The 26,672-nt window shown below is 36.0% G+C and overlaps 1 protein-coding gene across 1 annotated transcript; it reads right to left on the reverse strand.

Moving 5' to 3' along the window:
* Positions 1 to 396: 396 nt before the first annotated feature.
* LOC136797927 (phospholipid-transporting ATPase ABCA3-like) lies at positions 397 to 17,836 on the reverse strand. The gene is made up of 23 exons (XM_067054512.1): positions 16,927 to 17,836; positions 16,112 to 16,735; positions 15,661 to 15,805; positions 14,651 to 14,845; positions 14,120 to 14,349; positions 13,745 to 13,880; positions 12,913 to 13,095; positions 12,338 to 12,480; positions 11,590 to 11,677; positions 10,606 to 10,933; positions 9,824 to 9,846; positions 9,229 to 9,400; positions 8,416 to 8,657; positions 7,941 to 8,111; positions 6,998 to 7,163; positions 5,965 to 6,038; positions 4,750 to 5,019; positions 4,259 to 4,423; positions 3,713 to 3,894; positions 3,200 to 3,387; positions 2,611 to 2,781; positions 2,167 to 2,294; positions 397 to 1,755 (listed from the first exon to the last, which is right to left on the reverse strand). The coding sequence occupies exons 1-23, from the start codon at positions 17,803 to 17,805 to the stop codon at positions 1,508 to 1,510; spliced, it is 5,151 nt and encodes a 1,716-aa protein (XP_066910613.1). The 5' UTR covers positions 17,806 to 17,836; the 3' UTR covers positions 397 to 1,507.
* Positions 17,837 to 26,672: the final 8,836 nt, after the last annotated feature.

Consider the following 26,672-nt stretch of genomic DNA (forward strand, 5'->3'; position numbering starts at 1 on the left):
TTCTGTCTGTGTGTCACTTTCGATTTCGCAAGCAATGTTTTGTTCTTTTAAAAGATGACTTTTGCTTCTTGCTCCACAAATGTGTTAAATCAGATTCGCGCCGTTTTATAAAGACTTTGTTTTGATTGATAGATTAGACTTTTTCTTTTTTTTATTTCTTTTCTTTTGTTTTATATTTTCGAATGTAATTAACGACCTATTTGATTTGAGACATTCGAATTCTTTTCAAAACAAAAGAAAATCTTTTAAACAGAATCTGTTAAAGAAAAGAACAAATATAAAATAAAACATAAGAATCACAAGACAAGTTTGTTAGAACAACAGCAACATTAAAAATACATTCAAAAGGCGGTAAAAACTAGAGTTCTTTCTTTGTAAAAAGGGACCTTTAAACATCTATAACGATAATTATTTTGCTGTAAATCTAAGTCATTGTTGAATTTGAAAAGTTATCGAAGTTATGACGAAGTTATTTTATAAAAATCACCATAAAATTGCTGCCTTCCGGGGGGACTATGGTTGCGAGCTGACTTTCGGCCCTGCCCCGTGGACCCTTAGCAGAATAAAGAGGAGAAGAAACAAGGGATATTGTGTGAATTTTAATTCACTTTTTGGGACTAATTTCACCAAATTTCTATCTTTCTGGGGGCAAAAAGTTAAAATTTTCCTATTTTTCCGATTCTTAGTGGGACTGAAGTTTGATTTTCCGATTTTTCAAACTGCCATGTTTCAAAAAAAGGCACCTTTAAGGCCGGCATATACCAATACCCTTCCTTCTCTTGCCTAAGCACCCCCCGGGCTGCCTTTTTTCGACGAATCGCGTGTCATGTCTATTATTTCACTCCGCTTATCTTGACATCAAAGTTTTCCTGAACATCAAGAAATACGGCAAATATAACGCGAGCGAAGCGAGAAAAAAAATCTAATTGCAGAGCCGTCTCGGACGTCGCTGGTCGCCGGTATGGTGTAATTTGGGAATGGCGCCCTTTCTGCTTTCTGATCATTTTTGCCACAAAAATATTTTTCAAAATATGGTTAAAAGATACGTCACCCGGGAGGGATAGAGTCAAACTTTGAAGAGAATTCTTCCCTTTAATTTTGATTTCATCGTGTTTAAGGGGTGTTTAAGCCACCTTCCCAACATCCAAAGGACTTTAAATGCGTTCAGCAAACAGCTAAACCGGCGTGCGACGCCGGGTAACGGCTAGTACTATTAAATAAAACAATTTGGTATAGAGACTAAATATGCTCGGCGTAGAATCGCGGGTTAAAGAGAGTGAAATAGCTTAAATCTTCAAAACAGAAAACATCATGAATGAACCTCATCAAGAAAATTTCTTTGCAAACATTCTTCTTCGAAATGATAAAGTTGCCGTGTCTGAAATTTCAAACAAGGTACAAATCGAGGAGAATTCTCTTTTGACATTGGTGAAAATTGTGAAAACCTCTTTATAACAACCAACCACCTGTCTTCGTGCAATTTGATTGGACAAGGCAGATCATTTATTTAGTCTTCTGCTTCTCGTTGAGCCCTTGTGAAATTCAAGAAAACTTGTTCCAAAGTGGTTTGACTGACGGAGTAATCTTCAATATTATATTGTTGTTTCGCTCTTTCCATGATTCCGAAAAGTTGCGCCCAGCTTTGATCCGTTTTCAGCTGATAGTGAATGTAGCCTTGATGCTCGTCTTTCAAGAGAGAACCAGGGAAAGTTGTTTCAATGTAATGTTTCAAAGGTGGAATAGCACTTTCAACTCCTGAAATTCAACAAATAAGACGTGAACTACTATATGCTATAACAACGAATTTCAAGTATTGTGTAGAAAAAGCCTAGTGGTACTTGGGCAAAAAGGGGTACGGGGATGTGCCGCTGGCCAGGGTACCTTTTTTCACCTCCACGAGTCCCAGGAAGGGTAGCAAAATTACCAAAATAGAATAATTAGTTCCTCGTAAGGAACCTTTTTGGGGTAATTTTGAAAACAAACTTTTGGAATACTTGTCCAATTCAGGGTCACTTTTATCAAAAATACGAGTCCCACGTAGGATCCATTTTTCGAACATCAGCGGCACACCCCCGTCGGTCAGCAAGAGTAGTAGCCCCGCCGGGTAACTTTCCAAGAGAAATTATCGTTGAATTTGACGAAAAAGACAAACATGACATAACCTACCAACTTTGGCGATGAGAGTGTAACCTTCACCGAATTTGTTTTTCAAATGTTGAGCACTTCCCAGACATTTGAATTGGCCATTCACCATAATTGCAAGACGTGTGCATAGGGCCTCACATTCGTCCATACTGAAAAGATGATAAAATATATCTTGAAAGAGTGAGGACTTGATAAAGACACCGTTGTACACACTACTGTGTTTTTATGTTCACTTATTGAAAGAGTGAAATAGAAAAAGAATTGATAAACTTTTAAATAAACAGTTCGAGCGTTTAGACGTATCCCAATTCAAATGTTCCACAGAACAAAACTGAGCAAAATCCCTGATTTTTTTATCTTTGTAAAACCAGGCTAAATGAAATTCACCGGGATATATTTGCCTGGTTCTTACGATTTAGCTAAAAAAACATTATTCCTTCTCTATCTTCTACTCTATACACAAACCTGTGTGAGGTCAAGACGATGGATTTTCCACTGGCAATCACTCTCGAGATGGAGTTCCACATGTTACGTTGCGCCACAGGGTCCATTCCAGAAGAAGGTTCGTCCAAGAAAATCAACGTCGGATCCCCGCATAAGGCGATCGCTGTGCTTAATTTCCTTTTGTTGCCACCGCTAAAAAAAAAAAAAATTCGAACTTCTAAAAAAAGTCTATAGAATAATTTGCTCGCCCAAAAAAACTCAATATCGAATCTTAGTATAATGCAGTCGCATAATCTTTATTTGTTGGCACCGCTAAAAGACATAGCACAGTATGTTTGTGAAACATGAAAAGTAAGAACTTCATTCATCTAGAATTTAAAAATTTTCTAAAAATCATTCTCGTCCTTTCAACACGATAATTAAAACATTTTCAAAACACCAATTCAAACGAAAATTTTCATTCGATTTTGCTCACTCCCTGTAATAGTTATACGTTATTATAATTATATAGCTTTCATTTTTTTTAAAGAAATAAATTTGTATTAATAAAAGTAGCTAGACTAAAAGTACTAAAATCATGAAGTATCAAAAGGGTATCAAAAGGTTATACCTGTAGGTTTTAGTATACTTGTCAATATATTGGTCCACTCCCAATTCCTTGGCCAGTTTATTGACAGTATCAGAGATGGCTTGTTCAGGAACTCCTCTCAAACGACAATACATCCATAGTAATTCTCGACCAGTCATCAAATCGATCAACGCATCAAATTGTGGACAGTACCCCATACGTTGTCGAACCTGACGCGAGATTGAGATTTAGACGAATAAATTAATACCAAGTACAATCTATATTATTTGAAATGGGCTTTCAGAGATTTATTATTTACAGGCTTACCTCCATGTCTCATAACTTACAAGAATGCTATTGCATATAATATTCTTTTCCTAGATTTCAAAAAGGATTCAGAGATTTGAGTCATAGAGACTTGTTTAAGGGTTTATTACCTTTAGAGGGACCAGGAAACCTGTTGGTGTTAAGAAGAACTTCGAGTTATAGAGGTTCGAGTTATAAAGGTTCGAGTTATGGAGAGTCTACTGTACACTGTAGAAGAAGACAACAAACCTCTCCTAGTTCTCGTTGAATATCATACGAATCGATGTAAGCTGATCCACTGGTCATAGTTTCATCTCCGGTGAGAATTTTGAACGTGGTCGTTTTACCAGCACCATTTTGTCCGAGAAGACCGAAACATTCTCCATGGGGAATGCCCAATGATAAATGATCCACTGCGACCAATGGTGCTCCTGATAACCAATAAAAAACAGTGAAAATCTAACAGGCTTAAAAGGCATCATTTTTAACGTTTCTCCTAGCATTTACTTACACAGAATTTTCAAACAATAGAAAAAGAAAAATATGCTCTGTCCCTCCTCAAATTTTGAGAAATTATTTTGTTATTTTGTTAAGATCTTTAACTATTGCAGAATACAGCCCCAGTGTTGATCATTAATGCATAAACATTTAAGGTTGATCTCATAAATGGCTTTTATATGAACATGTTCTTTGTTCTGTTATATACTTACTCTAGATATATAACTTCGACCTTTTTGTATCCACTTAATTAGAACTTTCAAACGAAAGAACTCAAAAACCCGCACTGTTACTAACCTTGTACTTGGAAGGCTTTGGTGACGCCTTTCATAACCAGTACATCTCCAGTACGAGATTTTTTCATTACTCGATCTTGTTCTTCTAAGACGTCAGAATCGACCATGGTTGATACACTTGAAACGTCACTCAACGTACTGGTGACTGGTTTCACAACTGGCGAAGCTGAAAAATGGAAAATTATAGAAGTTATGATTCTAGAATTGACGTGCAAAGGTAGAGCATTGGGCTAAAGGAGCCCCCCCCCCAGCGGTTTGCGTGATGGCGTGATTGGGGGTGCCGCTGGGGGGGGGGCTCCTAAAGTGCACAAGGTCGCTAGATTATGGAGAAATTTGAGACGAAAAAGCTTCTTATAAAATTGACTTCGTCTGAGACGAAGAACTTTTAACATTGTTTATTGGTCACCTAGCATGCTCTGGTCACCTTTTCTATTTAACTTTTACAACTTTTTTGGCTCTAATTTCCGTTGAAAAAAGGTGAGCTGATTGTACCTGGTCTTCCTTTGATGGTTTGTAGTATGCGTCTGAAAACACCATATTCGATCAACAAGACGATGGCAAAGAAAATAAGCCCTTCCAGAGCTAAGAAAACCAAATATCGTCCAATGCCAGGAGTCTCCCAAGCTAAGTAATCCCATTGGAAGAATTTGGTGCTCATGTCCAGGCCATTTTGAACCATTTTGCAGAGTGTGTCGTAAGGAACGATAGGAATTTTGAATGCATCTTTCAAATCTTTATCACATTGACTGATACTGATTTTGCCTATTTGGTTGAGAAATTGTAAATATTTTATTTTCCACTGTTTGATATATAAGCCCTTATTCTATCTTTTCCGATTTCATTGTAGTTTGGAACTATCCTAAGGGAAGAAATTTTCGCGGAACAAACTTTCAATGACTTTAATTTCGCGGTTTTTTGGCAAATCCGCGATATTAAATACCGCGAAACACGAATATTCTCACGATTTAAAAAATCACCTCTAAAATTGGTCTTGTTAGGGCAAAATAGGACATTTTGTGAATAAAAGATTCTTTCAACCACGAAATTAAAATCCGCGAATCTTCCAAAACTTTCTTCCCTTAAGGCAGCTTAGGGTAGCCGAACGTTCAACCACGAGCATTTTCGGCTGTTTAATATGTAATAGACGAACAGATAGACATTGTCTGATTCTAGCTCGACTAAGGCCCAGTATTAAGTGAAAATTTAAACTTTTAAATAAAAAACGGTATGATAGGGTGGGGCTAGAAAGAAGTGACTTTCGAAAATCACGAAAATGAATAAAAAAATTGAGGTACAGATCTAACAAAGCAAGTACTAATCAGTATAATTCAGAGACCGAAAAGATTACTTGGCCGGAAGAAATGTTATTATAGTATCACCCAGCCGTGAAATTAATTCAATTACACTTTTTTTTTTATGAGAACAATTTTATAAGAACAATGAGGCTCAAAAATGCCAAAAAATAAGAACAATTTAAGAACCATTCTGAGCCTGGAGTTGCTGAGTTTTAGGTAAAATAAGGTCCAAATTAATGAAATTAGGGTTCAAACCCAAAAATACCCCCAAATTTGCCCTAAAAATAAGAACAGGATAAGAACAATTTGAGGCTCGAAGTGCCAAAAAAATAAGAACAGCCGAGCCTCAACAAAAATTTACTGGTTCTTATAAAAAAAAAAAGTGTATAGTTTTGTAAACAATATATTTCACCTTTTCCATTGTAAGACTTGAGTGGCAATCTACAAAATGCTTCGATCTGATCTCGCGGTAATTGTGGTGTAAAACTGGTAAGAAAAAGAGAATTCTAAAGTTAGCTCTCTTATTCATCATATACACCCCTTGAATTTTTATGGTATATGACGTCACTTTGGCAACAGCTAAATGGTCGCAATGGACGTTTTACAGATAGGTAAAAACTGAAAAGTTATATTTTTTCTAAAAATATTTGCACATTGCCGCAGAGGCCAAGGGATATGCCTCTCAAATGAAATAATTATGGTGGGAATTTGGTTGGTTTGTATTGAAAGTAACCTTTTTTAACAAATTTTTTTCTTATAAACCCATTACCAGTGCCCTCAAAAGCCAACCACGCCGCTAAGGGTTGATAGGGGTATAAAAAAGCACTTTAATTTGTCATTCAACAGAAAAATCTGCACGGTTTTCATACAAACGCTGGATTGACCTTTTCATAAATTACGTTACGAACATCACTTGCCTCGTTTTGAAATTATTGCCGTGGTGGTATTGCCGTATGTAACTTTCAGCGGATTTTATTAAAACTACTTTCTATTCCTTAAAAAGGGACGTAATCACCATGGAAATTGTTTGAATATGAGGCAAGTGATGTTTGTGACCTTATTTATAAAAAGCTCTATTGGTAGTACGATTTACCGCCAGAATTCAGAAAATGTAGAACGCGAAAATATAGAAAGTGCTAGATTGAATCCGCCATAAGAAAAGCAGCGCAAATTTTAAGGCATCACTTCTGCTGTCCCAAACGTTGAGGAGTATCCTCTATAAAGCCTTCGATTGGAAACTCAATGTATAAACTACTGTCGACTCTCTCTAATCCGATCTTCAAGGGACTAAAAATCTTATTCAAATTAAATAAATATTCGAATTACAGAGAGTAATTTAAACCACTTTTCAACTGAGGGGACGAATATTTGATTTCGAATTGCAAAAAGATTCGAATAAAAGAAGTTCGAGTTAGAGAGAGTTTAAGCAACGTGGTCTAACTCACCTATAAACATACTGGACACACATACTAACAAGATTATCCGTAGTGAAAGAGCTTATGAACATGTAATTCGTAGAAAGGTCGACCATGGATTGTCCAAGATTGTAGTTAGGCAAGAAGAGGAATACCCATTTGAAAACATCTCGGACGTCAAGCTCGTTCAATATTCCTGAAGAAGAGAAGAGGAAAACTAAATTTACAGTATTCTTTATTCCGACCAGTGGTCGAAGCAAGATTTTCTGTCTTAGTCGAAAAATGGATCTTACGCATGAAACTCGCGCATAATACTTAAATTATGGGGAATTATGCAGAATTTTGAGACTGAAAAACCTCATTATTTACTTCGTTCAGACGGAAATCCAATTATCGAGAGGCAACTGTATTTACTTATTCTAACCCCTTCATCGCAAAATTATTAACAGTAGGCTTACCAAGGAGTCTGCTAAATCAGGCGCCTTACGCGCCTCCGCGCCCTAGTTTTTCTTCGCTTCCGCACCCTACGCGCCTTACGCGTCTTAATATTTTCACGCGTCTTCATATTTTTACGCGCCTTGTTTTTTTTAACACGCCTTGATTTTTTAACGCGCCTTGAAATTTTAAAGTGCCTTGATTTTGAAACAGTAGGCTCACCAGAAAAGCCTCTTTATTTACTATACTTCGTTCAGACGGAAATCCGAAGTGTTATTTTGCATTTCTTACTACGGCCTTATTGATGTAGCCAAATCCATGAGATCGAACTTTTTCTCATTGTCTAACCGATTCTTTTACTTGGCTTTCTTTACATCTACAAGTGATTCAACAAAAAAACCGCACCCCTAAACTTTTTGACGTAACTTTTTTTATATTCAATGTATAGATACGAAATTTCTAACGCTTCTTCACTACTAAATTTATAACATGTGTGTAAAATTAGCCCTTGTCGCAAAATTATTAACAGTAGGCTTACCCAGTATGAAGATGACGAGGAGAGCAGCCAATCCAGTGCACACATTTAATATCGTCATCCTTGTGAATGCAGTCGAGGGAACGGTAAAGAAGAAAGAGAAAATGTACATCAGTGGAATGATCGCCCATCCGTATAAAATCAGGATCAATGCCACATACCCCAATCGTTCATCTGAAATTGATTAAAAAAACTTGTGAATTATTTTAATAGGCATAAATACCAGTAATAACATGGTTAGGAGGGTGCTTTGAGGGGGGTGATAGCCAAAGTTTTATTGGAAAGAATGAGGCTCAAAGGATAAAAACAACATTCAGAAGCGGTATCAAAACGTTTGAATAACGAAAGAATAGGAAAGTGATACAATGTCCCTTTATTCTCGATCACCGAGCACTATATTACCCTGTCCATTTTAGAATATTTTCAGATAATTTACATTACAAAAACGATGAAGAGTGTTTCTGAAATCAAAACTTACCATCAAAATCAGCTTGCTTGAAGACTGCAAACAAAATCAAAACAAAAGCTGTGGGGATAAGAAAATTGATCATATCCCAGAGATAAGAGGAAGTCCAGTAACTGATTGGATCAACACCACTGACAAATTGTAAATGTTTAGCTTTAGATGCGCGCTCTTGGACCAAGAAGATGATGAAACTTGAAGCGAGGAAGGCCATCCCAAAACACAAGTTGAAGGCTACTTGAAAACCAACAGCATTTCTGATAAAAAGAACATAAGAGAAATGATAAAACATCTTTTAGCTGATGTGCGAGGTCTCTCTTTTCAGAAGGGTTTTCAGAACCCTCAGAAGGGTTTTATGAGGTTTTTGAACATAATTTTTTGAACCAATGAAGTAAAATTTAAAAAAAATATACACCAAATTTTAAGAATTTTCTCTGAATGATTCCGAAACAATCTTTGAAAATCTTTCTGCTACTGTCTACAATATCAATTAGTCAAAGAGGGTAACTAATTTCTGGCACACCCAGTATGTATGTTGCTTTATTACCGGGTGGCCAAGAAAAAATGTACATTGATTTTAGGCGCGTACAAATTTACGTCTTTTCATACAACCTTCCTAGTACAACATTTATTACATAGCTATTTGTTGATATCTTGTATCTCCCTGAAATTTTGCACAGAGCTGCACAGAGATTTAAATTAGTATTTTGAAGATACGCACTCTTTTGGCTAAGACACGTTAAAATGTTAAAATTTCAAGTCATGTAAATAAAGTTTTTTTGGGTTTGCCGGTATAGCGATTTCATCATCTAAGCCTTGGTAACTTACTGATTGTTCTGTTGGTTCTTTTGATCACTGTTTGGTGGTAAGGGAAAGTTGATAGTTGAGATTGTGGTATCATTTTGTCCAGTGTATGCTTGAAGCAAGGTGTTGGACAGAAGATTGACAGCGATTCCAGGAGTGTGGTAAGCCTCATTGTTAAACCATGCTTTGAACGTCACTGAAAAAAGAAAGTTTGATTATCAAACATTTAAAAAAAAAAGAAACTCTGAGAAAGAGTTCATTGTATCCAATCTTTTTTAAGAAAGCTAGAAGTCAATCATATTCAAATTGGCTGCTCGAAAGAATTGAATCATTTTTGCTTTCATTTTAGGTAAATCATTTCTCTACTACTGTCAAATTCCATTAACAAATAAAATTTGATTGGGTTTAACTATTGAAACAAACTTCTTCTCATGGCAAGGTTTGAAGGATGTGTCTAGTAAAAGTTAGTAAGTTTGCAAAGGGAGACTAGGGCGATCAAAAGCTCCCTTTTCCTTTGAGGGCTACATACACTACACAATAATTGGCTAATTTCTAAGTCAACCGAGGAGTTTTGGCAGCTTTTCCGAAAGAAATTTTGGATATACGAAACCGTTTTTACCCATAAGATCATCGGTGGTCAAACTGGAAGACGAAAGGTAACATACCTATGGAGTTCAATCGGAAAAAGAGAGAAGAGACGCTCCATCGAACTGGATGAAATCAACCCCCGAAGAAAAGAATACAATCGAGCAAAATCACCCTGTAAGAAAAGAGTGAAACAATTGAGAGCAAGCTCCAGGAACTACGAACAAAGAATTTGTGATAACGCAAAGACCAACCCGAAGATCTTCTGGTCACATGTCGTAATAAGATGAAATCTTCTAGTACAGTTTCATCACTACTTGAATCACCAAATGTCAAAAATCGTTAAAGCATGAGATCACGAAAAAGCCAATATACTTCAACGACAGTTCTGCAGTATATTCACAAAAGAAGCAATAGGTGAGCTTCCTGCATTTGAAAAGAGAACTGTTCATCCATCGGANGGCAGATTAACCAAGTTGGTTTAAACGCTGCATTGAAACCATTTTTGACAAGTAAAAGACATTATTAAACACACCTCCTACCATTATTGCTTACACAGCATTGTTAAATAATAGAAAGAACAATTTCTCCACTTTCGACGCCGCGCGAGCACAAACTTTGAAAAATTCTTTAGTTCTATTCTGCTTTGTCAGTACCTCATTTCTATATCATACAAAAGAAAATCCTTAAAAAGCTTTCCAATCACGCTTTTAAAAATAACAAAAAGAGGTTTTGATATCCAGCCGTTGGGCTGCATGTTAATCAACTGGGTACTCAATCAATCCAGTGGGGTAGACAACAGATAAATCACCTTACCCTCCAGTGTTGCCCGAATAGTACGCGGCATATGTTTTTGATTTGAACATCTTAGGTGTCATTTCAATGGATGGTTCATCTGTCAGCTTCGGGAAACTCCTGACAGTGATCAACGACAACATTACAAACAAACATGGCATCAAAAGCTGTGCAATCAGCGAGATCTTGTAACGTTTGGAATGAGTGATTTTCTTCACGAACATAGCCCACCAGCGTTGCCGGAACAGCTTGAATCCTGTATTTTTGGCAATTACTCCAGCACCACTGACACTTCCATTGGCTAACTCAAAGTTTTGACGCGCATCAATGGTGGAGACTTCTGATTCGTCTAAAAGATAACAAAAATTGTTTAATGACCTCAACTTGAGCATTATTCGGACGTTGTGGACGTTAGATGGGCGTTGAAACAACATCTTCTTTATCCTTCATCCATACTCTTCAACCCCTCGTTCAGAATTCAAGTGATAGTTTTATAGTTAAAGAAGGGGAAACAACTATCTGATAAGCTGAAATGTCTTTTGTAAGCTTAGTCCTTTTTGTTTTGAGACACAAAATGTAAAGAGCTGTTATTTTAGATTTTATTCGTGTCATTTAACAAAATGGTTTTGGACTACATAACAGGGTAGATAGGAACGCTGTTGAGCATGCAACATTTGATGGAAACCCTTAAAGAGACTCAAATGATCCTTAACATAACAACAGGATATCTAATCTTAAACACTAGATAGAGCTTCTTTATCTTTCTCAAGTCATGGTAGGTGAAGTAAAATAATGCACCATCTTTGCTTAATCTCCATACACTGCAGCAAAAGCCTTGGCTTTCCGTCAAAGTGTTTTGACACAAGAATGGCTTCAAAATTTTCAGGCTTGCCCAAGCAAAATTGTGGATCACATATTAAAGATGGTGCATAACCTTCTCCAGTGTTAATCTAGATATCTGTGTTAATGGCCCTGGGACCATACTATCATTATTTTTGGTCTAACCTTCTCTTTTCTTTTCACTTAATTGTCGAAACAAATCTTTGTGTGTTTTGTTTGTTTCCTCATCTTCCTTCGTATGTTCGTCACCAACCTTTTTAAAGAAAGAAGCAAATATCTAAGCAATTGTGCTATTCCAGAAAAAAAATTTACTCTCATGTCTGCAAGGTCGTTTTTCCTATCCAGAAAAGTCTTCAAAAAAACAGGGAAATCCAGTCAAAGAGATCTGCTCAAAATGAGGGTAGATTTTTTTAATTAACCCATTTCAGCCTTGCCTCCTGTGCCTCCTGTCTCTGTAGCTGATACTTTTATCGGAAAGGAAAGAAAAATTGGTCAGGTTTATTCACATTCAGAAGACATGCTGGTGAAACACAAAAATTCAGTTGAAATCTATATCTAATCAGAATCAGTCAGCAACAATGATAGAAAGCTATGATTTCACTTATCGCCGTTGACAAATCAAAACGGTCAATCACAAAATTAGTGTCTGAGAAAGCTAAGAGTTTTTCTGTCCAGCTAGCCTTGAATTTGAGATCAGCCCTTTTTGCATAGTGAGGAGGGTCCCATCTACATGAATTAGGATCAATCTCAAAATTTTATGCTTAGACAAATAGTAAAATTCTTATAGTTTTCTCATGCAATAATTTTGAGATTGGACCTTTGATTTGTCAATGGAGTTATGTGGACTTTGTAAAAGACCTCTTTTTAATGCTATTAAAGTAAAAAACCACTGCATAACTCTGTTCACATTTACCTTAATAAAAACTTCTTCCAACGTAGTAACAGAAGCACCATAACTTGCGATTCCAAGCTCTTCACGATTCGATTCAATTTCAGTAAACAATTCTTCAAATTTATTCGAATATTCACTTGGTAAAATGAACGATAACTCCAGTCCTAAACATTTAAAATTGAAAGAATCGAAATAATGAATGAACTTACAAAACCTTCTGTTTAGTATTTACAAAGTGTCTATTGCAATGTTCATGTACATTCAAATATGTCCTCCCTACCCAATTTATAGAAAAGCAACAGTATAATGTAGGGAAAGTAAGCAAAGTAATTCTTTCAACCAGTTGTAGACGTTATTGCAATATACATTTGGATATTTCCTCTGACTAGCATTTATAGAAAAGCTCGATTGTAGGGGAGAATGTCCCTTTGTATTTCATCCCATCTACTAATTTTAACCAACCAGTTGAAACAGAAATATTCCATATTTCAAAAAATCACATAAATCCTCGTCCATACAAATTCTTAAAATGTTTCAATTTGAATCAAAAAGGTAACAGTTAGTGACAAATTTGACTGAAAAGAATGATCATGTACCAATATCACTTTCCAGTTCAGCAGTAGGAATATGATGGTAAATCAACTTCTCAACTCTTTCAACATCACACGTTGGAGTTTTAACCATGACCATGTGATAGCCAACACCATATCTCTTCTTCAAAAACAATGAGGAGCCATAACATTGCACTTTCCCTGATGCCATGATTGCTATACGGTCACCTGTGAAATAGAACCATAAAGATATTTTAACAGAAAAAGCTGACGGCACATTGGTTAGACCATTGCCGGAACAACTAATGCCAGTTCGGCAAATTGCATAGATCCGCAACGTTGCAATATTCCGCAACGTTGCGGTTTTTCGCAGCGTTTCCCCAGGGTTGCGCTGCTATTTTACGCAACGCTTCCAATTGAAGCTTGTGATTTTAAAAATTATGAGCGCCTGCCAATTTTCTTCTAAACACATGCAAAATCAGGCAAAAACTTGCTTTCTTGAACAAAGTAGCGCTTTTTTGAACGAAGTAGCATTTCTTCCAAGAATGATTGTGAAAATTCGCTAGGTAGAAATTAAAATGCTAGGGTGAAAAGTTTCCTTTTGGGTTGTTCTTCAAAATGCACATTATTTTGGGACCCGGGTCCAGGCCCTGCGATGCCGGTTTTGGTCCAAAGGCCAGAGCTGCGAAATTATGCAGCAGTAAAGATGCGGAATTTTGCAACGTTGCAAAATATCACAACGCTAAAGATGCAGAATTTCGCAGCGTTGCGGATCTGTGCAATTTGCCGAACTGATGCTGTTTAGAAGTATGCACATTCTGGAATTGTTCACATAACTGGATAATGTTGACGCAAAAATATTTTTACAACTTCATACCCAATACATCAGCTTCATCCATAAAATGCGTGGTCAGCAAAATAGTTCTTCCTCTTCTTTCTCTTTGTAATAAATCCCACGTGAACCGTCTCGCTCCAACATCCATACCACTTGTTGGTTCATCGAGAATAACTACCTGAAAGTTGGCGAGACAAGAGCATAGTAAAAACTTTATCTTTGTTAAAAATTACTTTCCCTTCAACTATTTACATCTGAAGAATTTCTAATAATCATATGATTTCATCCACGGAATTTTAGGTGCCATGCTCTTTTTGAAATTGTTAAAGTGTATTTTTTACCTGAAACAAGAAACATGAAAATATTTTGCCAATAAAAAGACAAAAATTAAATATTTGTTCCTTAGAAGACACTCACCTTGGAGTTTCCAACCAAAGCATTACCAACAGATAATTTTCTTTTCATACCACCTGAGAGGTTTCTAGATTGAGTATCTCTTTTATCCTCCAAGGCAAGAGATTTGATCATTTGGTCCACTTCAGTATTCACTTGATCAACATCATCAACACCTTTCAAGGTGGTAAAGAACCATAAATGCTCTTTGACGGTTAATCGGTCAAATAATACATTGTGTTGGGGACAGATTCCTGTAAGATTGCAAAACAATGGAAAAGATTTTAAATGATCTCACAAACGCACACATCAATCTTGAAACGTCAGTTCGTGTACCTCAGTGTTTTAAACTTGGCAGATCAGATTCAACTTGAAGCTTTTTGATTTTCAATGTTGCAAATGCGGAATGCGAATGAATAGTCTACAGATGAGTTGCAACCCCGGTACCTAATTGGAGGCTAAAAGTTTATTGCATCAAAAACATGGTTTGATAAAATGGACAAATAAAGAAAACATTTTGGGTAATCATTGGACAAAAATTTGTACAAAACGAACCTAAGCTTCCTCTGATTCCTTCCATATTGTACATAATGTCGTAACCATTGACAACAGCATTTCCAGAGGTTGGAGGGAAAAGACCAGTCAACATCGAAATTGTTGTAGTTTTTCCCGCACCATTATGCCCAAGGAGTGCTGTGATTTCTCCTTCATAGAGGTTCAATGAGACATTATCAACAGCAGTTTTAACGCCTAATAAAATAAAGTTTACAAGATAGTTATTGAGATACCAGCTCTTACAAAAAATACCGGGTGACCCACGAAAAAGTTCAGACGTTTCCCGACGTGTTGAGGCCGAATAAATGTCCCAAAGCGCTTGGAGTTTTGATATTTAAAAAGTAGATATCCTAACTTAAAACTTGAGCCATCACTTTTTAAATTTGACCAACTTGTTCTCTGCTTATGAGCTTTTAAAGTCAGAATTCACTTTTCGAAAAGTGTAAAAAACACGTAAAAACTTAAATTCATGCAGAAATTTACAAATTGACTTATTAACATTAATATTAATAAAACACCTTTGAGAGTAATTTTTTGTTAAACAAGACTAGTTTTTGTAAAATTGACGCTTTCATAGTTTTTTTTCAAAAACTGTATATCAAAAACGTCTAAAAATACCAAATTTGATACCCTTTTTTACGTGTTTTTTTACATTTTCCGTAAAGTGAATTTTGACTTTAAAAGCTCATAAGCAGAGAACAAGTCGGTCAAATTTAAAAAGTGATAGCTCAAGTTTTAAGTTAGGATATCTACTTTCTAAATATCAAAACTCCAAGCACTTTGGGACATTTGTTCGGCCTCAAGACGTCGGGAAACGTCTGAACTTTTTCGTGGGTCACCCGGTAGGTAAATCTAAATGCAAGAATTTCAAATAAGGTAATAATTATATGACTTTTTTAACATTAGACTAGCTCTAACAAAAAGAAAATTGTGTTCAATTAAATTTAAAAAATGAGAAAACAGAGTGATGTATATTCAAAACAAATTTTGCAAAAGTGAATTGTCACTACCTTGAGGAGTATTGAACAATTTCCTAAGATTTTGAATCTTGATGCCTGCTTTTAGGCCAGTTGGATATTTCTCAAAGTTTGGATTGTTGTCCATATCAGTATTGTCCACTTCAAAACCAGCATTGTCAGTAAATTCTTCGTAATCCTGAAATGAAAACATAATCTTATTAAAAGGCCTTTCTTAGCTCTATTTTGTGTTTTTCCAACAAAGCTTTGATGAGGTGAAAAAAAAATTGAAGCAATTCTATTGGATTAAATTCTGATTTTGATTTAATCTTCAAAAAGGGACCTCACCCCTCACAGATAAAGTTGAAAAGAAATGTAAAAACTAACAAGGTTCATTTAGCTGTATATAGTAAATGTTTAGAAGTTTTTATCATACATAATAGCAATTTATAAGCAGAAATTCCTGTCCAAAATAACAAATACATGAGAGAAAAAAGTTACTTACATGCTCTTGAACAGCACACCAATATTTCTTTTGAAAGGGAAAATAAAATTTCCTTGGTATGCCATACTCTCCAGGAAATACTGCTTCTATATACCATGTCAGTACACCGTAGACAAGACAATCAACAACCATCATTAGAAGGACATCACCAAACGTAAAAGGATCATCAACACTTACTCCACTACTGATATTTGACCACTGGACACCACTTCCTTCACCTTCCCATTGACCAATCAAATAAGATCCATATGCCATCCCAACTTGGAAATCAAGAGAAGCTAAGATCTTTGAACCACGAGTCATGGTGTTATAGTTTTGTGCTAAGAAAAAGTAAGGAATATAACTGCAGAACCATAAGATTCCACCAGCAGCTGCAGCAATATTTGCTCGATAGAAGAAGGTGGATACCAAGAATGAGAACATTATAGTGGACATGATGTAAAGAACCAAGAAAACAAATACAAGGGTTCCGTCAGACTTTTTCAGCATTCTTCCATTACCACCAAAATTCGCTGACAGCATGATAGCAACAACAATAATCGGGATGATTAGAAACACAAAACATTTGACAAACCAAGCTGCCCAATGTAACCAATTTGATAGTCCCATCATTTTCATTGATTCCTGGAAAATAAAAACCAAAGATAATAGGTTGTCCAAAAAGACTCAAGACAGTTTTAAAGACTTCATACAACTAACATAATTTTTAAATTTAATTACTTTTTCTTTATGTGTTTAAAAAATCGAATCGAATCTCACTTTTCAAAAATTGGGAAAACCATGAAAAACATGAAAGAAATTGATGGTAATAATACCTTCAGACGTTTCTCTTTTTCTTCAACAATTCCTTTAACAATACAGAGTGAACTGTACAATAATGATAACATCAACAGCAATGGCAAACTATTCTGGATTGCAATGATGAAAGGATCAACTGTGATTTTTCTGTATGGAAATCTTTGCATTTGAACTTTTGTAAATTCTAAACCTGGAAGTTTATTGTTTTGTGCACTTTTCTCACTGATGATAGCAAAGTCAATAGCTCTTTGCACAGTCACAAATCCTTCAGCATAATAAAATGGAGGGCCTCCTTGATTCTCCTTAGCATTTCTAGCACCCAGTCCAGTGAATGTTCTTGGAAAAACAAAATTGGTAAACCATTGTTTAATATTGTCAGAACCTAAACGCTCTTGTCCTTTCTTGATGTAAGGTGCTCTTGAATCAGCTGGGAAACGTAAATAATATTGACTTAGAGAGTCATTGGGATGAGTGGTGAAAATAACACCGCAAAGATAATCTTGTTTACTTATGTCCTTTTCTAAATCATTCTCAATAGTTTTTATCAAATCTGAGTCAGTCGGAAAAGCCTCTGCCTCGATTTCAAGGAAGTTTGGTAATTCCTTTTTCATGATGTTATAAAATCTGGTGTCATTTGGGGCAAAGGCTATTTTCCATTTAGCTGTCCTCGTTTTTGTTATATTAGATGGTAGAGTGTTGGTTAAATTGAATGGTTCCCAGTCTTTCTCTGGCTTTTGATCATCTTTAGGATCTCCTGTTGTCAAACGAATCGTCAATAGAATTGCAACGAAGAGAATAGGCAGCAGAATTTCTACTGTTGCTGCAATTGGTCTTCTTCTTTGGAGCAAAAAGTTTTTCCATAAAAGTAGTTTCAACTGTTTAAACACCCTTGCCATTTTAGTCTAGAATAGAAAGGAGGAAATGTGAGTTGATTAAAATATTAAGCAAAGTTATCAATGCAAATTGCAATTAGAATTCATTATTTTCTATTTTGTCTTGAAGTTCAAAGATCTTCTAAGGTAAGACCAATTTAATTTGTTGTTTTACGGGCCAAGCTACCAGAAAAAGAGGGTCGGTCAGCAGAAAAGATAAAAATAAAACTAAAATTTGACCTATAGAATCTCTTAAAAAGTCAGCAAAAACTACCACATCTTGACAAAAATGCAAAATAGAAAATAAAAAGACACAAAAATCTAAAATTCATGGATAACATGAAAAATTGAATATTGAACAAATCTCAAAACCTTGGAAAAACTATCAAAACAAAATTTTGCAAATTTGGCAGTCTGTAAGGCAATGAAAACAAAAATGTATATACAGTACTACCAAAATCAATTTCATTTTTATTTCGATTTTTGAGATTTCAAGGTCAGTCAGGCCTGCAAAACAATTAAAAATCAAATTGGTCTTGCCTAAATGTAACATTTATATATGAAAACTAAGCAGCTTTAAACATGTTTTAAGGATGTCCAACACTCAGCCTCCCCAAGATTCCATAACCCTGAACCGACTAGCAGTCCAATACAAAAATACATAAACTGAGAGAGAGAGACTAAACCTACCCAAAAAAAAGGCATAGGCCTCATAGCTATGAGGATCACAGCGCATAAACTTGCATAAACTTGCACACAAATAATGTGATCGTAGGTTATTATCCCTGACTGTCCGTTGATATTGCCTGGAATAGTGATAATAGCACTATTCTACAATTAGTAGAAGCAAGACAAATATTAATATTGTGAAAACAATGAGAGAAAATAAAACATGCCATACACAGTCATCACATGAATTCTTGCGTGTTTTTAACCCTTGAAGTGCCAAAATGTTGTATATCAGACATGGGCGATGTAGGAGGGCGAAGCCCTCTTGTAATGCCCAGTTTGAGTTAGAAATTGTCAGTAAGCACTATTACGTGGGCAAAAGTCAAATTTACGTCAGCATTTGCGTTGACAATAGTCGAATGCTGACGCGAATTACAATGGCTGCCACTGGGCACATTTCTATCATTCAGGCCTAGGTCCCCACAGCAGGCCTGATTGCTTATTCCTCTAACCTACTACCCCCCCCCCATTTACCGCCTCCCAACCCGCCCTTTCTAAATCAAGCAGTGCTGCAGGGGCTTAAAAGAAAAAGGAGACTCTTAGCTATCCAACAAACGAGCTCCTTCTAGATCCGGATATATAGGCCTTTAAAGTTTGAACTAGCAATTTCTTAAAAAAACTTTTAAAAAATGACCGTGGCACTTAAAGGGTTAATAAGCCATATTCTTTGAGTTCCAGTTTTTATAAGGTTTAAAAGAGATAAAGCTTTTTCTTTTCCATCTAGAATTATACAATCTTATCTTTGCAAATTATAAAATTGATTGCACAAGGTATTCACATTCACCCGTCCAGTTTAAAAAGTGATACATATTTACAACTTTTTTTAATTTTTTTTTTCACGAACCCCAGGTGGAAATATTGAATAACAAACTATCCCCTGGAATTTAGGGGTCGACACCCCTGGAAAGTGAAATTTTCTGAAAAAGGGCTAGGAAAATGACTATTCAGTTAAGAGGAGAGAAACCCCTGGACAACTTTAATAAACCCCCTTGGAAAATCTGAAAAAGGAACAAAAGCCCCCATGATTTCAGCCACCCCTTAAAATAAGGGATGATTTAAAATTTAGAGAAAAACACAAGGGGCAAAAATGTTAAAAACTGAGAAATAAGGGGGGACTTGGTCTCAAGGGTCAAATGGACCCCTTGCTACTTGAGGGGTGAGTAATCTTGTTCCTTTCTGTTCCAACAGCTGATATTTCTTCGTCACTTTTTTCATTTTTACCTCATTCTAAAATAATTTTGTTCCTGCTGTGTTCCGATCTTGCAAAGCATCTAAGGTTCCAATCACATTTCAGCTATGATGGAATTTTCTATTTCGTGTCATCATCCTACACTAAATCTGAGGCTCCAATTACATTTCAGTAATGGAATGTCTCGTGATTCGAATGTTTACATTTTTTAAAGACATTCAATTTGGAACATTTTTCTGTTCTGTTTCTATATGGAATAATTTCGTTCAAATGCTATCAGTTTGAGGAGAAAACGATTTTAGAAAAGTGTATTGTAGGGATTTTTATACCAGGTATATTGTTTATTGCAGTTTATCATTCTCTACTAATATTTTAAATTTGCTGGTTTAACAAAGTATATAATGATAAAAAACTTTTTCATGAAAGAAAGAAATATCAGTAGAAGAGCTTCCTCAAAAGATAGAGCTGATGCTGATGCACCACCAACCAAGAAACAAAAGAATAAAAAGCGGAACCCAGAACTAGGGTTTTCCCCCGCAGTGACACATGAGTTTATAACAAAACTTAGAAATAAAAAGCTTGAATCGGGAAAATGGAGCTGATGGTTAATGAAATAACAGTGAACCATACCCTTATCTCGAAGAAATAGGCGTACAATGAAAATGAGTTTAAAGAGCTGGTCTTGGCTCCTTACGGAGGAGTCCCTGATCAAAAGCAAAAGCAACAAAATCTGTCTTTTTGACTTGTCGAAAACTTTCAATCAATAGCATATTTTGTACAGTACTGCTTTTCTAAGCAAGCCTTCTTCATATTTTGTTCTAGCCTTCTTAAACTTTTAGTAAATGTTTCAAAAAGGTTGTTTCACTTTGATTTTTAAGATTGTGACGGACATGTACCTTACATTTGATATTTCGATTGATTTTTAACCTGTAAATTTGACTTTATGACTTTGTATATTTTGTTCTTTAAAATTGAAAGAGTTAATATTATGGTAAAAAAGAAAAAAAATTATCAATAGAATTTCACTGTTTATGTTGCAAATGTGTTTAACTTTAAGGACTAATTTCTCGCTTCTCTCTACACCCCAAAAATCAAGGGCATGTATACATCAGAGTCTTGCAAATTTAAGGGTGGAGTAAAACTTAAGGGGCACCTCAAAACCATCTTTCAGCTTTAAGGGGGATAAATTGATAAGGGGTGATTTGTGTTTTAAGGGGGGGCTCAGAATCATGGATGAAACCATGACCCCTTGGAAAATCAAGGCTCAGACCCCCTGGAAAAGTTTGTTCAAAATGACCGGACGCCGATTGGAGAATTAGAGAACGACTGTCGGCTATCGCACAATGGGATTAACAAATAACGAGTGTGTAACTTGTCGCGTGAGTGACGTCAAATGCTCCATCGTGTTGACACTACAGATTTTCTTTATATTTCAATTTAAAAGCCTACTTAGTGCGAAAGAGAAATCATGCATTTTTTAATACACCGTTCCTTCATTAACTTAAATCAAATGCCTTTGGAGGTTCGGTGAAATGGTGGCAGAATTGTCGTCCCATGTTTTGTCAGATACGACCCACGGCATGGCCCGAACATTTTCGAGCCTGCTCGGACCATGCTCGGGCCACAAAAAAGTATTATTGAATCGGCCCGAACATTTTGTTCGGACCATGTTCGGGCCATGTATTTACAATTGATACGGATTTGCTTGGGCCATGTTAATTTTATTTACCTTTCCTGGTTTATCATCCATTGTTAAATATTTTCATTAGACAAATTCAAAGTTCCAAATACCAGTTTGATTCACAAAGTTGTATACTCTCGGGTGCCTAATAATACGTTTAGTATATACGTTTATTTTTTTCGTGTCAAATTTCCTGCCTGTACGCACCTTATTAGGACCTGTACGTTAATTTATTTTGAAGAATTTTCCCGCCTGTACGTTTATTCCCTCCTGTACGTTTATTTATTTTGACCCAATATTTTGACCCGATTCATACTGGAAAAAATTTGTTATTTTTAGTAAGACGTGTAGAAAGGCCGTTAATTACATTCAAACGTATTGTGTGAGATTTTGAGTAGTAGTACTTGTCATTGATCTGTAAGAGATATACCTATACTTAAGTATCTGCCAGGTTGTGCACTGGCAGATATTTCGAACAGTCTCTTTGACACCTCAATCTCTTCTTGCAGTTCCGCTTCAAGTATTGAAAACAATCTTCCAAAGAAAAAAGTCAGTAAGCTTCGAATTGTTATCTGTAACTTTCAAAGTATTTACAACAAAAATGAAGAACTTTCAAATTATCTCATTACAAATGATATAGACATTTTGATTGGGACTGAAACACACCTATCTTGTAACATTCTTAACTCTGAGCTTATCCCAAAAACAGGCTATCAAATTGTTCATCGGTGTGACCGTAATGATGGGTACGGAGGCGTTATCATCATCGCAAAGGAATCTTTGATCACTGAACCCATAAAAGCTTCTAACAGTCATCAAATAATCGCTGTAAAAGTGGAGACATTCCAGAAGCCCATAATCATCTCATCTTGCTATCGATCACCAAACAGCTCAATTCAGGAAAACAATGACCTTGTCCAATCAATAAACAACCTGTCCAAAAAATTCAAATCAAACCCTCAGTTTATCGGAGGAGATTTCAATCTACCAGATGTTGATTGGGAGTCATACACAATTACTGGATCTCAATACCCTCGAGCACTGAATGAGCAATATCTTGAGGCATTTGACATAAACAGTCTTTCCCAAGCTGTCAATTTTCCAACCAGACAAAAATCTATCTTAGACCTACTCATTACCAACAGACCGTCCTTCATCGAAAGCTGCAGACCAACACCAGGTTTTGGAGATCACCAGACAGCTGTTCTTGCTGACGTTTATTGCCACCCTAAAAGACAGCGACCTGTACAACGAAAAATCTACCTCTGGAACCGTGCTAACTTCAACCAGATGAAGCAAGATGTAAGACAAGCGTCAGACCAATTCTTGGAAAACGAAACAACCGATACACCGATCAATAACTTGTGGTTAAAATTCAAAAATATCATTACCACTGCTCAAGAAAGCAATGTACCGTGCAAAAATTCAACTAAACGATACAACCAACGGTGGTTTAACCAATCATGTAGACGTGCTGTTCGAAAAAAGCAAAGATTATATAATAGATACAAACGCACAAAGCAATCAGCTGACTGGAACAAATACATAAAAGCTGCAAAGAAAGCAAGATTGACTGGTAAACAAACTTGTGATAAATTTATCAACGACAATTTTTTATCAGAACACAAATCAAATCCGAAAAAGTTCTACAGTTACATCAAATCGAAAAAGCAGGATAATATCGGAATCACTTCTTTGCTCTCAAATGGAAATACTTTTACTGATGACACTCAAATTGCAAAAATCCTCAATAATCAATTTCTGAGTGTTTTTTCAGAAGATGACGGCCGAACACCAGATATAAAAGGAAATACCTGTCCACCCATCAGTGAATTAGAAATAACACAAAATGGTGTTCAAAAATTACTTTCAGAGCTCAACCCCAGCAAAGCTAATGGACCAGATCAAATTTCCACCAGAATTTTGAAGGAGTGTGCTGATATAATAAGTAAACCCCTTACTCTCATCTTTCAAGCTTCGCTGAAGCAATCAAAAATTCCAGATGACTGGCGCAAAGCAACCATTACTCCGCTATATAAAGGCAACAACAAAAGCAGATCAAACCCTGAAAGCTACCGCCCTGTGAGCCTAACGTCTGTACTATGTAAAACACTTGAACACATAATTCACAGTCACATAATCAACCATTTAGAGCAGCAAAACATCCTCACTGACCGACAACATGGATTTAGAAAGAAACGATCCTGTGAGACACAATTAGTAAAAACTGTTAATGATCTAGTCAAGATATTGAATGAAAAAGGGCAAATTGATGCTATACTTTTGGACTTCAGTAAAGCTTTCGACAAAGTTTGTCACCGCAAGTTACTTTTAAAGCTAAGCTTCTATGGAATCAAAAACAACTTGTTGACTTGGATAGAGGATTTTCTCAGTAACCGAACCCAAAAAGTACTCGTTAGAGGCGTAGAATCACCAGAGGGAAAAGTAACATCCGGAGTCCCACAAGGATCGGTACTGGGACCCCTGCTGTTTTTAGTATATATAAATGACATATCATTAGCAGTCACATCCTCAGAGATAAGTCTTTTTGCTGATGACGCTCTACTTTACAAATCCATCAAATCAATCAAAGATGCCAGAGATCTGCAAAATGACATGAACCACCTTACCCAATGGGAAAAGGACTGGTCCATGGAGTTTAATGCTGACAAATGTAAAGTCCTGCGATTTACAAATAAACACAAAAAAACTGAAGAAACATATTCAATCCATGGCTACAATCTCGAATTGGTAAAATCAGCTAAATATCTAGGAGTGATCTTGGATAGCAAATTAACATTCAACAAACATATCACAACAACGTCTGCAAAGGCTCATAACTGTCGACATTTTTTGCAACGAAATCTTCGAATGTGTGACAAGGAAGTTAAACTCCAATGCTACAAAACCTTTGTACGACCCATAATCGAATATGCATCAATAGTATGGGACCCAGTAGGAAATCTAAAACTCAATCGACACATAGAGTCTGTACAACGAAAATCAGCTAGATGGATTTCTAATCAATGGCAACGAGAAGCCTCTCCAACTAGTATGATTAAGAACCTTGACCTGCAAACATTGGAGCAGAGGCGTACAGTCAAGCGCTTAACATCTCTCTACCAGTTTCACCATGGAATCAAGTTCATGCCTCCTAATACCATTAAACCTCAGAGATGCAATGATCTTCGATTTCAGCCAATCCAAGGTCCAATTCAACGGTATACCTACTCCTTCTACCCATACACAATCAAAGAATGGAATATGCTTTCAGCTGGTCTGGTTAATGCTGAGTCGTTAGATATATTTAATGATAAATTAGTGGCCTTCCTCAAATAGATTATTTTCTTAAGTTGCTTCAAATCTCAGTGTTAATTAATCTTGTCTGGTCTTATCAAGTTTTCAAAATTCTTTCAGTGATGCGTGATTCAATTCAACCTTGCAATCTAATTTATTTCAATTTATCTTATGTTTTATATATTAGTTAATAAAATGTTTTTACTCAGAATTGTTTTTATCCTTCACATATTTTTATCGTTCACATTTTTAGCCTTTTAGTTTGTTTTCAATGTCAATACAGCCATGTAGCTCTTTTTGGTAACCAATTAAATTCCTCAGTAATCTAAGTTTTTTTTTCTGCAATATTCAATTACCTCTTAATCCAAAGTGGTTGCCTTTTTATTAAATTCTAGATTTTATTATATTTAGATAGATTTTATTTTATTACCATTTTATTTTACATTCAGGAAATTGTACGTATGTACCCTCTGAATTATTGAATAGAAATAGAAATAGAAATAGAAGTCAGTTGTTTCGACCTGGATGCTCTACTTTTGAAATATTGGTAGATTTTTCCCGGTGCGTTTATTTTTCCATGTACGTTTATTTTAGCCTGTACATTTATTTTAGCCTGTACGTTTATTTATTTTAGCTCTGATTTCTCGCATGTACGTTTATTTCAGCCTGTACGTTTATTAATTCCAATTTTATTTTCCCCCTGTACGTTTATTTTGGTCTGTACGTTTATTAGGCACCCAAGAGTAACAGTACAAAAAACGATCCAGAAAAATTCTGCTTCGAATAGGAGAAAACCACGAGAAAAGGGAACGAGATAAAAAGAAGACCATATTATGTAAGATTCAAATCATTCTTTTTAATAATTTTCCTAACTTAATTGGAAAATAGATGATTAACTTTTATATTTGAACAATATATATTTGAATAAAGATGAAGATTTTTAAATTTGTTTGCTAAAATAAGGAATTTAAAATATAAATATTGGGTCCTGAAATTACACGCGCGATCGTAGCAAGTTTTCGAAAATCTGGCCCAAACATGGTCCGATAATTGCCGGGCCATTTTAAAAAAAGTATTAATCAAGAGGCCCGAACATGTTATTTGATTAACCAGACGATCTCAATCGAACAGAATCGACGATCGAACCAATTGAACCAAATCGAACGCAATCAACCGTCAAAATTCTGGGTAATATTCGATTGGTTCGATTGTTGTTCGACTGGTTCGATCGTCGATACCGTTCGATTGAGATCGTCTGGCTTTATTCCTCTTGCAGCTTCCCAACATCCAAGCTCTCAAACATCACAAGCCGAATGAAATTACTTTCTGTAGAAATTACCGTGAGATTGGGTAACTTGCATCAGTGGAGGCTAACATGCATAGCCCTCAAATGAACGACCTGGCTGGTCATTAAAATACAAAATTAAATCAAAACAAAAATGGTAGAGAAGAGCTGCGAGCGGAGCTGCGTAGATGTATTTTAATGACCAGCCAGGTCTTTCATTTGAGGGCTATGCATGTTAGCCTCCACTGATGCAAGTTACCCAATCTCACGGTATGCAATGAACAATCCGGGTGTCAATGAATCGACGATCGAACGCAATTGAACGCAATCGAACATCACTCGAACGCAATCGAATATCAATCAAATCTGAAAATTGCGGTAATAATATTCGATTGCGTTCGACAATTGAATTCCAATCGGTCGATTGCGTTCGATTTGGTTCGACTGGTTCGATCGTCGATTCCGTTCGATTGAGATCGCCTGGTTTTCATTAAGCTTTGTTTGACATACATTTTACAAATGAGTTTGAAATTTTGACTGACCACCCTACTGTTACCTTCTAAATAATTTGATATATGGTGAAGCAGGAATTTTCCAGGACCATTTCTGAGTAGTTGGAACTACAGGAAAGGGGTACTCAAATTCCATCAAAAGTTATATTTTGTCCCCGCGCTCTATAAACAAGACAAGTTGGACAAGTTTATTTATTA

Source organism: Clytia hemisphaerica, unplaced genomic scaffold (genome assembly GCF_902728285.1).
Source record: "Clytia hemisphaerica strain Z4C2 unplaced genomic scaffold, Clytia hemisphaerica genome assembly, whole genome shotgun sequence".
NCBI classification, from domain to species: Eukaryota; Metazoa; Cnidaria; class Hydrozoa; order Leptothecata; family Clytiidae; genus Clytia; species Clytia hemisphaerica.